The sequence below is a fragment of the Cibotium barometz genome, chromosome 37, assembly GCF_041138505.1.
Source record: "Cibotium barometz isolate CiBa-2024 chromosome 37, ASM4113850v1, whole genome shotgun sequence".
Taxonomy (NCBI): domain Eukaryota; kingdom Viridiplantae; phylum Streptophyta; class Polypodiopsida; order Cyatheales; family Cibotiaceae; genus Cibotium; species Cibotium barometz.
Window position 1 is genome coordinate 45,593,444 of NC_141082.1, and position 14,929 is coordinate 45,608,372.

General features: G+C 37.3%; 1 protein-coding gene across 2 annotated transcripts; it reads right to left on the bottom strand.

Moving 5' to 3' along the window:
• Nucleotides 1-12,530: 12,530 nt before the first annotated feature.
• Nucleotides 12,531-14,216, bottom strand: LOC147617316 (pathogenesis-related thaumatin-like protein 3.5). Of its 2 annotated transcripts, XM_086776381.1 has the most exons (3): nucleotides 14,041-14,216; nucleotides 13,238-13,928; nucleotides 12,531-13,104 (listed from the first exon to the last, which is right to left on the bottom strand). In XM_086776381.1, exons 1-3 carry the CDS (start codon nucleotides 14,099-14,101, stop codon nucleotides 12,921-12,923), a joined length of 936 nt encoding a protein of 311 aa, XP_086632507.1. In that variant the 5' UTR covers nucleotides 14,102-14,216; the 3' UTR covers nucleotides 12,531-12,920. The 2 variants fall into 2 exon arrangements, with proteins under 2 accessions (XP_086632507.1, XP_086632508.1); XM_086776382.1 differs by lacking the exon at nucleotides 12,531-13,104 and having other exon boundaries at nucleotides 13,234-13,928.
• Nucleotides 14,217-14,929: the final 713 nt, after the last annotated feature.

Below are 14,929 nucleotides of genomic sequence, written 5' to 3' on the forward strand. Positions count from 1 at the left end.
AAGGAGGAAAAAAGTAGTGATTCCATGGACTAAGTGCAAGTCTCTTCTTGATCTCTAACCATGTGACTTCAGGTTCGGTCAGATCAGTTTAACTAGTTAAGACTTTGACTCGTTAGATTAATTTCCCCGTTAGAAGATTTTCCCATGGCGGAATTGCCCGTGCCTTCTGAGTGAGGGGAGTTTTTTGGGCTCAGTTTCGGATGAACGGTCGGGCTAGCCTCTCATCCAGACATCCGTAGTAGTGGGCGAGCCACCGAGTGTGGATCCCTGCCCCATGTGGGAGGTCGACGCTGCTTCCACCATCGGCGCCCCCGAAGGGGGTAGGGGTCTCACATGCTTTTGGTAAATTTGTGTTGCAGACAAGATGTTGAGTGATGGAATAAACTAGATTGTTGCAGAGAAGCTTGACAAGAACAACTTCCATGCTTGGAGGTTTATATTGAAAAATGTCCTGATGGAAAAAGGTTACTAGGACTACATTGAAGGTGAACATGAGGAGGCACGAGAGATACCGGAGATTAATCCAATTGTTTTGTAGATGTAAAAGAATTCAAGGATTGGAATCAAGGAGCAAGGAAAGCTATGTATTGGCTTTCTATTAGCATACAGGACACTATGATTGGGCATATACATGATGCCAAGTCACCTAAGGAGGCATGTGACACCTTGGTGAAGCTGTATGAAACTAACACCAATGCACGAAAGATTCAGTTGAAGAATGAGCTTCATACTGTGGAGAAGAAAAATATGTCTGTGAATGATTATGCCTTGAAGATCAAAGGCATTGTGGAATCCCTTGCATCAATTGGACCACACGGTCTCGGGCCACAATACAAGGCATTCAAGATGTCTATTTAGACTCGGGAGGACATTCCCAACTTCATAGATTTGGTGTCAATGCTGATTATTGAAGAGAAGAATTTGGGTGAAGATCAACAGTCTTCACAAAACAAAAACAGTTCAGAGCAGTAGGCCTTCTACACAAGTGCAGGTAGAGGACAAGATAGAGGTCATGGACGTGGCTAAGGTGGTGGCTGAACAAGTTATTAGAATTATGGTCACAAGTAGCAGCAATAGTCCTAGGATTCGCAACAACACACAGATGAAAGAGGCCAATTTAGAGGCAGGGGGAGTCAACGAGGTCGTGGTAATTGGCAAAGGCAATATAATTATACACGAGGCTATTTTTACTGTGGGTTATCCTGGACATGTGTAGGCAGATTGTTATAAGAAATAGAGTGACATGCAAAATGGAAAAGTGCAGCAAAATAACTATGCGTCCTCTAGAAGAAACTCGGGGGGTTCACTATATTTAAACCCTCTGTATCACGTGCGTTCAAGGGGTACTTTAAATTTACTATAGGAATTGAATTTTACTATAGGAATTCATCAATCTAGCTTGACCCTATCCAATCCCATGGGTTAGCCAACCGTCCAACCACTGTATTGATACGATCCATTATAAAAATTTGGTTACGTTTTGTCCCGGGTACTAGGGAAAAGAGTTCCCAGGCCCCCTAGCCGGCTCTCATGCAAAAATTAAATAGACACATGACTTACATACCCAATATGAAAATACGTTTTCTCTGATTTAACTATTTCTAAAATAGAATTGTAATGAAACCATAGTGTTTTCTTCATAGTCCTCAGTATTCCAGTTTTAGGATCCTAAAACTGGAATACTGAGGACTATGAAGAAAACACTATGGTTTCATTACAATTCTATTTTAGAAATAGTTAAATCAGAGAAAACGTATTTTCACTCAGGGGCCTTTTCAATAGTTCCCAGCTCATAGTACCTAGGAGTATAATCACATAAAATCCATATGGACTCTCCGTTGAAGATCAGCTAGATCAACCAACAAGATCCATGTAAAAGAGCCATGAACTCATCTATTTGAAGACCAGCAAGGCCAATCAACCAGAGCCATGCCCATGTTCAGAAAACAACTCCAACTCATTTTCTTCCTCATCGCACGCGTGGGTATCCTGGGCGACAGGCCGCTTCCTTAGTCCCTCGTCCACCAGACGATGCTCACCATTTAATCAAACCGAGGCTAGTCAAGACCTCGGTCGACCTTGCCACGCGAGACATCCTTCTTTGACTCTCTGTCAGCTGTTTTTGCAATATTTGTCACCACGACCTCATTCCATAAGATAGTCAAAATGCTTCCCCTAGCATTCTTGTCGTAATATAATCTTTAAAAAATAGATTTCATATACAAATATAATTTTCAAACAAAATTCCCATCTTTCCTCATCATTCCACATCCTTTCTCATCATTCCATATCATTCCACGTCATTTCTCATTATTTTACATTTTTCTACATCAATTCTCATCACATTATTTCACATCAATTCACATCAATTCACATCATCCCACATCAATTCACATCCATTCACATCATCCCACATCAATTCTCATCCACTCACATCATCAATTCTCATCCACTCACATCATCCCACATCAATACACATTAATTTACATCATCTCACATCATTCTCACATTCATTCACATCATTCCACATCGTTCCCACATTCATTCACATTATCCCACATTGTTTCCATATTCATTCACATCATTCCACATCGTTCCCACATTCATTCACATGATTCCTGTAAGAATCCTCCCTCCAGCTTTTGAGGTGTATAGGTGTAAGAACCTTCCCTTCTAATCGTAAAATTAGTCTCCTCTCTGAAATAAAAGAAAAAGTCTTACCCTGTTTTAACTTGGAGAGAGAAAATGTCTAGAGAGAGGTAATTCAAAATTGAGATATTTTTGGATATAAAGATCCTCCTAGTGTCCAAAACGGTTTCCCTTGAAACATAAATTCAAAAAGAACTTTCCAATGTACAATTGGAATTAATTGAAAATAGGTATAAAGGACCTTAGCTTAAGGGTCCAGATTTTCAGAAATTTTTAGATTATGGTCCAATTAAGGTTCCTATGGGCCAATAGGATCAATCCAAGTGTAGGGAGGAGATAAATTGAAGAATAAAAGAAAAACCCCCCAAAAATGAGTAAATGCTCACATAAGATGAAGAGTGGAATAAGGACCAAAGAAAAGAATTAAAAAACTGAATTTTGACACCTTAGTGTGGGGATCTCCCCTCATGAAGTAGGCACCTTTTTCTCATCATTACCCCCAAATTTTAATCAATAAAATGAGATATTTTCATCTCTCCTCTCTCCTATTTCAAAACTAGATCCAAAAAGTAAGCTGAACTGAACCAAAAGTGGTCAAAAATTGACCAAACTGATCTGAAAAATTCTAGAATCAGTTTGCTTGGTTAGAGGCTCACTTTTTCCTATAAATAGAAGCCTCCTCCTTTGTAAAAGCTTAATGGTGTTTATGCACTGTTACTCTACTCCTGTCCTGAGCCATCTACATTGAATTTTTTAATAATTCAATTTTGGCCTAATCCTCTCCAAAGTGAATTGGTGGCCACTCTTGCTTCAAACAAGAGTAGAACCCTCAATCCCTCAAGCCAAAGGAGAGCTTATAAGCTCCATGTAAGCTAATTATCTTACTTGTTTACTAATTTTTAATGAAAAATCTATGGTTTTCTTGATTTTTATGTTTTGCAGATGTTGGAATTAAATTCAAATGCTATGTCTTTGATGAAAAGGCCACCCCTTCTCTTCTTTACATTCCAACCTTTCTTAATCCTAGAAAGATTAACTAAGTGATTAATTAAACTCTTCTTAGTGTTTACTCTCTTGAATTCAGAAAATTGTGTAGATTAGAGTTCTATAATTCTAAATTGGTTTAATTAAGTTAAAAAAAGAAAGATAAAAATGAGAAATGGTTAGCCATACAAAGGAGGTTATGGCAAAAATTTTCTAGAATTTTGTGAAAAAGAAAGTTTATTTTTATGTTATTCCAAAAGAGCAATTTCTACCATTTTTGCATCTAAAAGAAATATTCTAATTACTCCATGTACTTATTCACCTATGAATATGCATGGATATCACTCATATTAATTATTAAAATTGATGTCTATGCATAGAAAGATGCATAAAGGATTTTTTTATTACAAAAGTGTTATTCTTATTAAATTTGATTTTTTATGCATAGAAAGATGCATAAGAAATTTTTTTATTACAAAAGTGTTATTCTTATTAAATTTGATTTTTTATGCATAGAAAGATGCATAAAGGAATTTTTTTAATTACAAAAGTGTTATTCTTATTAAATTTGATTTCTATGCATAGAAAGATGCATAAAGGAATTTTTTTTATTATAAAAGTGTTATTCTTATTAAATTTGATTCTATGCATAGAAAGACGCATAAAGGAAATTTTTTTATTATAAAAGTGTTATTCTTATTAAATTTGATTTCTATGCATAGAAAGATGCATAAAGGAAAGTTTTTCATTACAAAAGTGTTATTCTTATTAAATTTGATTTTTTATGCATAGAAAGATGCATAAAGGATTTTTTTTATTACAAAAGTGTTATTCTTATTAAATTTGATTCTATGCATAGAAAGATGCATAAAGGAATTTTTTTAAATTATAAAAGTGTTATTCTTATTAAATTTGATTCTATGCATAGAAAGATGCATAAAGGAAATTTTTTATTATAAAAGTGTTATTCTTATAAATTTGATTTCTATGCATAGAAATATGCATAAAGGAATTTTTTTCATTACAAAAGTGTTATTCTTATTAAATTTGATTCTATGCATAGAAAGATGCATAAAGGAAATTATTTTTTATTATAAAAGTGTTATTCTTATTAAATTTGATTTCTATGCATAGAAAGATGCATAAATGAAATTATTTTTCTTATAAAAGTGTTATTCTTATTAAATTTAATTTTTATGCATAGAAAGATGCATAAAGGTTTTTTTTATTATAAAAGTGTTATTCTTAAAAAATTAATTTTTATGCATAAATAGATGCATAAAGAATTTTTTTTTATTTTAAAAGTGTTATTCCTATTAAATGTGATTTTATGCATAAAAGGATTTTTGTTTTTTATAAAAGTGTTATTCCCATTGAAGTTGATTTTTATGCATAAATAGATGCATAAAGAGTTTTTATATCAAAATCAAAATTCTCTTAAATTCTATGAGTATTTGATAAATGAATAATTAAATACTCTAAGAGAGAAATTTCTATCATTTTATATTCACACAGATTGTAAAAAGAAAATTAAGGAAATCTATTGAGATTGAAGTATTCAGATAAATTTCTATCGTTTTATATTCACACAGATTGTAAAAAGAAAATTCAGAAAATCTATCGAGATTGAAATATTCATATAAATGATTAATTTATTTTTCATTGGAATTCGTAACTAATTTAGAAATCAGTTAAGTGAATATTCAAAGAAAGAAATTCAGTAAAATAGTAACTGAATTATCAAACCTTTTTGAGAAAGATAGTTTAGGAAAAATCTTATCCGACTCGAACCTTGAATCAGACTATGACCAAGACCAAGACCAAACTCTTTGTCAATTTCGAGGAAAGAAGGTGTGACCAGTTTAGAAAAATACACTCAAAACTCCCGCCAAATTTGAAACTAAGTTTGAGACCCTTCGAATTAATATATGGATCAAGGTTATAGAATTCGAGGAATTCTAGTATGAAATTTTGAATTCCAATTGAGGAGTTTTGGGATACTGATTCAAGAAATACTCTTGTATTCAAAGGAAAATCAAAGTGAAAACTTGCATAGAAACCCTGTTATCTCGAAGGACTGTCTTACGCCAGAATGCTGGAGGGAGCAATTGGTATATTCTTTTCTAAGGGAAGTTCGGTTACAATCATTTGGCAGGGAGTGTTCAAAGGATGGCTCATGTGGTAAAACCTCGGTATGGTTGAAAAATGGTACGCTTTCGGTACGATGGGCGAGGGCCGGCGAAGCAGTCCCTGAGTGAATAGATGTGATGACATGTGAATCAGATAGATATGAATGAATGGATGAGATGTGATATCATGTGAATTGGGATGTAAATGAATGATATGGGATGTGGATGCGTATGTGAAGAATGGATGTGGATTTGTATGTGAAAGAATGGATGTGAATGTGTATGTAAAAAAATGGATGTGGATGTAAGTGAAAGAATGGATGTGGATGTGTATGTGAAAGAATGGATGTGAATGTGTATGTGAAGAATGGATGTGGATGCGTATGTGATGAAAATGGATGTGAATGTATGTGAAGAATGGATGTGGATGTGTATGTGAAAGAATGTATGTGAAGAATGGATGTGGATGTGTATGTGATGAAAATGGATGTGAATGTATGTGAAGAATGTATGTGGATGTTTATGTGAAAGAATGGATGTGAATGTGTATGTGAAAGAATGGATGTGGATGTCTGTGAAAGAATGGATATGGATGTCTGTGAAAGAACGGTGTGGATGTGTATGTGAAAGAATGGATGTGGATGTGTATGTGAAGAATGGATGTGGATGTGTATGTGAAGAATGGATGTGGATATGTATGTGAAAGAATGGATGTGAATGTGTATGTGAAGAATGGATGTGGATATGTGAAAGAATGGATGTGAATGTGTATGTGAAGAATGGATGTGGATGTGTATGTGAAATAATGTGATGTGGATGTGTATGTGTATGTGAAGAATGGATGTGGATGTGAATGTGTATGTGAAGAATGGATGTGGATGTGTATGTGAAAGAATGGATGTGGATGTGTATGTGAAAGAATGGATGTAGATGTGAATGTGTATGTGAAAGAATGGATGTGGATGTGTATGTGAAAGAATGTGATGTGATGTAAAGAGATGTGATGTGACATGAATATATGTGGATGTGAAGTGATAGATATGAATGTATGGATAGATGTGGGTAGTCGTACATGTGAACGATTGGATGGATGTGGATGAATGAGATGAGATGTGTATGAATGAGATATGATGTGGATAGATGTGATGTGATGTGAATCGGGATGTGAATGAATGAGATGTGATGTGAAATATATGTGATGTAAATTGGGATAGATGTGAATGGATGATATGTGATGTGAATGAATGTGATGTGATGTGAAACGGGATAGATGTGAATGAATGAGATGTGATATGAATGGATGAGATGTAAATGAATGTGATGTGATGAGATGTGGATATGGGTAGATGCGAGTGGACGAGATCTGATGAGAATAAATGAGGAAAGATGTGATGAGATGAAAATGATGTGATTGGATGAGAATGGGAATACATATGAAATGGATGTGGATTAAATAATGTGGATTGATGTGGAACAATATGAAAAGACGAGAGCTTGTTAGAAATTGTATTTATGACCTGTTTTTAAACGACTGTTTTATGTCAAGAATGCTGGGGAAGCATTTTGACCGTCTTGTGAATGAGGTCATGGAGACCTAGCTGATAAAGTTGCAACAGCTGAGACGGAGAGTCAATGGAGGACGTCTCGCATAGCAAGGTCGTCGACCGAGGTCTTGACTAGCCTCGGTTTGATTTAGATGGTGAGATTTCGATACGGTGGATGAGGGACCAAGGAAGCGGCCTATGAGTGAAGCGCTAGGTGACCTGCAAAGGATCCTAGAGGGTACTGACCATACGGTGCTCGGGCTCTGGGTCGCCAAAGATACCCACACGTACATCGTGGAGGATATTGGAACAAGGAGTAAGAGTTGTTTTCTGAATTCGGGCATGGATCTGGTTGATTGACCTTGCTGGTCCTCAACGGATGAGTCCATGGCTCTTTTATATGGATCTGTTGGTTGATCTTGCTGATCTTCAACGGAGATTCCATTTTGATTTTTATAAGTGAATATATTGCCAAGTACTATGAGCTAGGAACTATCGAAAAGGCCCCTGAGTGGATAGGTGGTGAGCGTTCTGGTTGCCAATGATACCATAGGTACACCGATGAAGGAAAAATTGCAAATTAGGATTTAACCAGATCCTCTAAGCCATACTTTTATGCCTCTGAGCCGTTAGCGAGGAAAAGGCCATGCATCATCTGCATCATTGGGTATTTTGGAGTTAGTTGCTGTAAACACTCTCTATGGGTATGAATAGTCCTTATTAAAATCTAGGCTAAAAAGATAAGGTTTGATACTTAAAAAGCAGGCCATGCATCATTTGCATCATTGGGTATTTTGGAGTTAGTTGCTGTAAACTCTCTATGGGTATGAATAGTCCTTATTAAAATCTAGGCTAAAAAGATAAGGTTTGATACTTATAAAAGCATGTACTTGGGAGATTCTAGTTAAAATTTATGGGTCTAGGGTGGATCATAGCAAGCAATAACCTCCATGATTAAAGACTAAGTAAACTACTTAAAGAAGGATTAAAGAATGTTAAATTAAGATATAAATCAAGCACTGATATCATTGTAAATTAGCTCTCTAATAAGAGAACCCAATTACATGATTTTGTATCTTTCAAGGAGCCCTCATTTACAGGCTACATGCACCCTTGTGCTATTCATGTGTCAATAAATGCTCACACTCCATGATGTGACACCTTATGCTTTCCATGTGCTACCTTTTTAACCATTGACTTCACCTTTTACATGTAACCATAAAAATCACCCTTTGAGTTAGGACTCTTAGTCTTTCTATTTCCTTTCTTGTGCATGCTTTTTCCCTCGCTCTGCTCATGTTGTACCCTCACACATTGCTAGTTTAACACTCCCCCTTAATGTGATGAGGTTATATCACCTAACATGTTACATTGGACCTTCACTCCTAATCGTATGCTTGAGTGGCCTATCTTAGCTTGACCTGTGTAGGCTACAATGTTGGCTTTGACTTGAAACTTTACACATGGGAGGATAGGGTTACAACTAAGGGTGAGAAAAAGCCATGCATTTCATGGTCTTTGTAGCTTTTGATTTGTTAAGTTTATTAGCTTATTCTTTGCTTCAAACTCAGAGGCTTTGAGCTTGGTCTTCTTATTTGTGAATGAATCAGTGGTTATATTCCCAGATTTTCATGAGAGCTCTTTCTTTTCTCTCAAATACACCTATACATTCCACATGTTCTCATTTGGCTAGAGAGTTACAACACTATTTGACTCATGGTCAATTCTCCCCTATTCAGGCTAGGTCTTTATTAATTAATTAGTGTCTGCAAGTGGACACTAATTAATTAATGAAGCCTAAGATTTAAGGTTCAAACCTTAGCCGAAGACTCTCTTGCGCACGCCTACCAGCCCTTCATTCTCTCACGGGCCGGGTCTTCATTCTCTTGCTCACCTGCCAGGCCTTCGACTCTCTCTCTCTCTGGCGGACCGGGGCTGGTTTTATAGCCTTCTCAGAAGACTTTGGAAGCTCGAATCCTCCACAAGCTCCAAGCCCAAGAAAATTAATTAATTTTTTTAAAAAATTAATGTGTTGGAGGCCGAACATGTTAGACCTTAGGAAAAAAAAATTAAAACCCAACTCGTAAGGTTCCTCTCTACCAACTAATTAATCAATAGAAGAAATATTTTGGTCCCATATTGGCAGCATTTACAGAGGCTATAAGTTTTTGGTAAAAATATTTTTCGATGGGCGTTGATGTAAGCTTTGTAGGTGGTGAAGACCTTCGTCTCGTGAAGGCTAAGGCTTCAAACTGTGCTCGGAGAGATAATAATAAGACTATTACTTTGGGTGTTAATGCAAGCTTTAGCTTGACAGAAACCTTGATTTCTTCTACTGAAAAGAATCGAGCATTTCCTGCTACTCAAAGTAGCTCTTCTATTCTCTTATCGATGAATTGCCACACAAGCTCTATTTCTATTTCTAGTAAACCTTCTCACAATGCTCAAACTTGTGCACTGTTCGTTGCTTAGGGAAAGCCACCAGAGAGTAGCTCAAATTATGTTCTTGTTGCCGCAAAAGCTGCACTACAGTGATTGTTGTGCTTTGATCTACCACCTCTCTTCTTTGGTGCTGTGATAAACGCATGTTTTAAGCTGCTTGCTTCTTTACATCTACATGCAACTATTAAAATTGTGTTGTTTGTTAGGTTGTGTTAGGTTTTGGTTTCCTTGTTTTTTTACCTTCGAATCTGCTGCTACCTGCCACAAGTTTTTGCGACCTTCTTGCTTGCACACACCCAACAGTTACCATGACTATTTGTAAATGGTCATCTAATTGTTGGAGTGAGGAAGATGCTAATTGTTGCAAAGAGATGTCACCAATTATTTCTTCTAATGCTCTTGAATGCCTTGTTGAAGCTTCCAATTGTTGTGATGATCAGTCTCAAGATTCTAAAGATGAGTAGTCTTTCCAATGCTTGGAGTTATGGAGGCTACCTAACAGAGAGAATGTAGATGTTGGGTCAAGCTACTGTAAAACTATGTAGCTATCTGTTCTCCCTCTCTCTAATAAAAAGCCTTACCATAGTGAGAAGAGTTCTAACTACCCTAATCCTTAATGAGTAAGTAAGAACTAATTAAGCTTCTAATCACTTGCTAGACTAGGGCTATTAGGGGATCTTATACCAAGTTGAAATTTATGGGGCTAGGGTGGATCATAACAAGCAATAATCTCCATGATTGAAGACTAAGTAAACCACTTAAATAAGGATTAGAGAATGCTAAATTAAGATACAAATCAAGGCATAAATCTCATTGCAAATTAGCTCTCTAACATTTGAGAGAACCCAATTACATGATTTTATAGCTCTCAAGGAGCCCTCGTCCACAAGCTACATGCACCCTTATGCTATCCATGTGTCAATAAATGCTCACACTCCATGTGCCACCTTGTGCTTTCTATGTGCTACCGTATTTACCATTGGCTTAACCTTTTACATGTAACCATACAAATCAACCTTTGAGTTAGGACTCTTAGTATTTCTATTTCACTTCTGAAAGGCATGCTTTCTCCCTTGCTGTACTCATGTTGTACCCTCACACATTTCTATTTCAATAGTTCCCTAATTGCAAGAGTAGCATTTGATCATTTGAGTTGTACGTGTATTTCTCTTGTGCTTTCTATCACATCTCTCTCTCTCTCTCTCTCTCTCTCTCTCTCTCTCTCTCTCTCTCTGTCTCTCTCTCTCTCTCCACACACACACACACACACACACACACACACACACACACACACACATGCTCACCATGGCTATTCTCCATTTACCATAGTCATGGCTTGATCCTTTATCCCTCTCTTTGCACATGCTCCATCCTGGCACCATGAATGCTAACACTTATTATCATCTTCTTTTTTCTTTCAATAGTAGTCTCATAGAGCCCAAACCTCTTTTCTGCTATACCTTATATACATATTGTTCTCCTTACATCCGACATCTCTCTCTTATACTCTTTGCCTCTCTAAGAAAAAACTAATAAGACTATGTAATCAAGATTGAACATATGAAAGAGGGTGCCATATTCACATATGTTATTTAATCACCTTGTTTTAGATTACATTATATTTTTTACTCATTATAGGGATGGCACCTTTACAAGAAGTATTGAAAGAAAGAACAACATACTTGATTGTGGTGGTACACTTGGATTTGTTTATGATGGTAAAACCACCACAAAAGGAACAAAAATAGTTATTGTATATCTTGGAAATTTTGAGAAAAAGCATGGTTACCTATAGTTTTAAGAGGTCACCAAATTATTATTGATGTCTTGTGATTCAAACTATAAAACACAATTGGTGTCAATGTAAGAAAAGATTCTAGTGCCTTGTTTGTTGCCATTGACCATAATAGAGTACACACCAACCAACACAACACCTTTCTTTTCCTAGGCAATGCGATGAGCTCCTAGATTCATTGTCAATTTTTTTGGATATTGGGCTCCATGTATAATATGATACTTGTTAATGTGATACTGTATATGGATCTACTCAATTTCAATAATCTGGGTAATATCATATTTTTTGTTCCTAAATAATGCTTAAGAAAACTAAAAAATTTAGTAGCATGCACATCTAAATAGACACACTATTGGAACCATGATCATTGTATTTTGTGATGATTTTAATATGTAAGCACTTTTTATGATTCTTGCATTAATCATGTACCATATGCACCTTAACATATCAAGACAATAATTATCTATATTCCATTGTAGCCTCAAAAGTCCAAAGCATGGCTCTTGGCCTCAATTTTAGTCATATTCTTGACAATAGAGCTATTAAGGCAAAGGCAACCTTTTGGATGAAACTTACGAATTTATCAAATTTCCTTATTAAACTGCCTTGTATGTGTAAAATATTTGCAAACTTCCTTCTAGTTATAAGCACGTGTATTAATTTACTCATGCATAGATGAACCCCCTTAGGACAAAGGTTGTAACTTTTTTGAAGGCAACTTAATACTCTCTTTAATGTATAACCTTGTGTGCATTTTTAAATGCATGTAAAGCAATTGACAATGGTAATAGTTTGTTTTCTTCTTGGAGATTTAAGCAGTTTTGGAAAATAGACATCTAAGTGAAGATTGTGATTACCATGTCTAGCTATATTTGCCTCCCAAGTAGCATCATTTGAGCCATATGCGAGGAAACTTGCATGTGTGGTTCCATTGGGGGGGCAGTAACCCATTGAAACTCTAATATCATATTCTTGTTTTAGGTTAAGTTTTTGATAAGAATCCAATATCAGGTTGTATTGCAATTGCTGTGTCATGTCTTTACATAGATTAAAGAAGAGTAATTCATGTGACTTGTCATAACTACCTAATGGAAATTGGCTATTGCCACATCATGTATTTACATGGACAAAAGGAACTAGTTTCTCACATGACTTTTCATAACTAGGACACTACCTAATAAAAAAATGGCTAGTAGACTACCTAATAAAAAAAGGCTAGGACACTACCTAATAAAAAAAATTGCTAGTTCACTACCTAATAAAAATGGCTAGTACGATATACCTAAGTAAATTACACTTGGGATGTGATACAATATCTTACTCAATAACTTTTTTAATCATGGGGCCCTTCTTTCGGTTTAGTTCCTTGGTGTAGGGTCATAAATTACGGCAAGAAGTAGTTGCCCATGTGAGTAGGGCCATCAACAACCATATCAACCAGGTCTCCTTTGAATTCATCCGCATGGCTTGCGTGTTGTTGCCATCCGCACTCCAGGCCTGTGAGCTCAGCAAGCCTGTGCTCGTACTACTTGCTGGCTGGATGCTACTCGAAGTCTTCTCACTGATCAAATAAATAAATGCACAAAATAATGCAAGGTTAGGTAGCGATGCAATACGAAATCAGGTTTCGTGATTATATTAACCTCTAGGTGAAGAGGTTGCTGTTAATTAACAATACACAGTCAATGCTTTACCTAGAGGTTGCCGAGGGGCAGAAGGTGATGTGGTATTCAGTTGCTGTGCAAGTGAAGATGCTGGTGGCATCATCGTATGCGTAGCTGTAGGCGGTTGGGCAGGCGGCTTTGAAGAATTCAGAGTAGTTGGTGGGCGTGCAAGTGGTCGAACTGGCGTAAGCGCCATCGCAACAGTACTGCGCCGACTGGAAGGCGAAGCATGCGCTCTTGCACGACACTACTTGTCCATCGTCCACCACCTGAAGGCTGGCCGGACAATCGCTGTTGATGTTGGCGCTGCAGCTGGGTGCCCCACAGCTGCCGCTCTGGCCGCTGCCGCTGGGCGCCGCGGCCACCGGCAGGTTATAGCCGTCCACAAGGCTAATGTCGTAGTAGTCCTGGGTGGCCGCCGCCCCTTGCAGGGTGAACTCGACCAGCGTCGCGGGCGGGGTCGCTCCGGCCCCGTTGCACTGAAGTTTGCCACCGCAGTCCCCTGATGCGCAAGTGCCCACCCCATCGCTGGTGAAGTTGCAGCCGGTCCGCCCCCAAAACCTGCCGGACCAGCCCGCCGGCGCGTCAAGGCTCGTCGATTGGCCGGGCTGCAACACAAAGCCGCTGTTGCCCAAAGGGGATATCCCTGCATTGGACAAAACGCCCGGCCATATGGTGTAGCCGCAGCTGTTGGCAATCACGAACGTGGTCGCAGAAACCCCTACCAACAAAATATCACCTCACATTTAGGCTAATAAAAAGGAAAGCGTTAATCTTAATTGAGAGCATTAAACTTATATATCTCAATTAAACCTTATGTAGTGGATACTTACGCGAAGAGACCGTTGACAAGAAGAGCCAAGCGAGCAGTCTAGCTGTGCAGCGCGGCCACATGTCTTGCGAAGGCTAATATATTTCGACTGAATAGCAACTCCTAAGCACTAATTTTATTAAGGGAAGGTCATTTGGCAATTTCTAATGGCCGTTAGATTAGACCCAAGGGGGGCGAGACACACACACAGAGAGAGAGAGAGAGAGAGAGAGAGCGTATGATCTGCTTGCACCACTCATTTATACCCAATTGCCAATGCACTGCGGCGGCCGCCACTAATTAATCCTTAATACATTCATGACCTGGCAACACCTCAAGGTGAAATCCTTTATCCTATTTATATTTACTTTATTGCTACGTTTCAATAAACTTACGTTGCAACAACCATGTTGAAACGACCCTATCCCAAGTAAACAACCAATGAAGCCGATTTTTTTTTGAAATATATATACATTTATATTGGTGTGCTATCCACCCACATGTACAACAGTCAACCTTTTACACATACCAAAAGAACAGTTCATTTCTCAACAAAAAAAGAAAGATCCATACTCTTCTCATCTTTTACCAAAAGAATAGGCAAAGCCCATGGTAAAGAACTAGGTTTTATGAAACCTTTTCTCGTATAATTAGCCAATTGCCGCTCAACCTCATGTGCTTTGGAGTGGCTAAGTCTATACACAATCTTGCTTATAAGCTTGGAACTTGATAGTACATCAATGGAATGGTCTACCTCCCTAGATGGTGGGACACTATCAGGCAATTCTTCGAGAAAAACATTCAAAGTAAAGTATCTACGATTATTATTGTCTCGTTTTCAACAAGTTTTGTTTACATGCAGACAAAACATGGTTTAAATAATGCAAAAAGTTACAAATTTATACATGTTG

What these genes read in the sequence shown, in the direction of transcription:
- LOC147617316 (XM_086776381.1), bottom strand. Translation starts at nt 14,101, where the DNA reads ATGTGGCCGCGCTGCACAGCTAGACTGCTCGCTTGGCTCTTCTTGTCA. An exon ending in CTTGTCAACGGTCTCTTCGC is followed by an intron (nt 13,929 to 14,040) that starts GTAAGTATCCAC and finishes TTTTGTTGGTAG; the next exon opens with GGGTTTCTGCGACCACGTTC. An exon ending in TGCCCCTCGGCAACCTCTAG is followed by an intron (nt 13,105 to 13,237) that starts GTAAAGCATTGA and finishes TTATTTGATCAG; the next exon opens with TGAGAAGACTTCGAGTAGCA.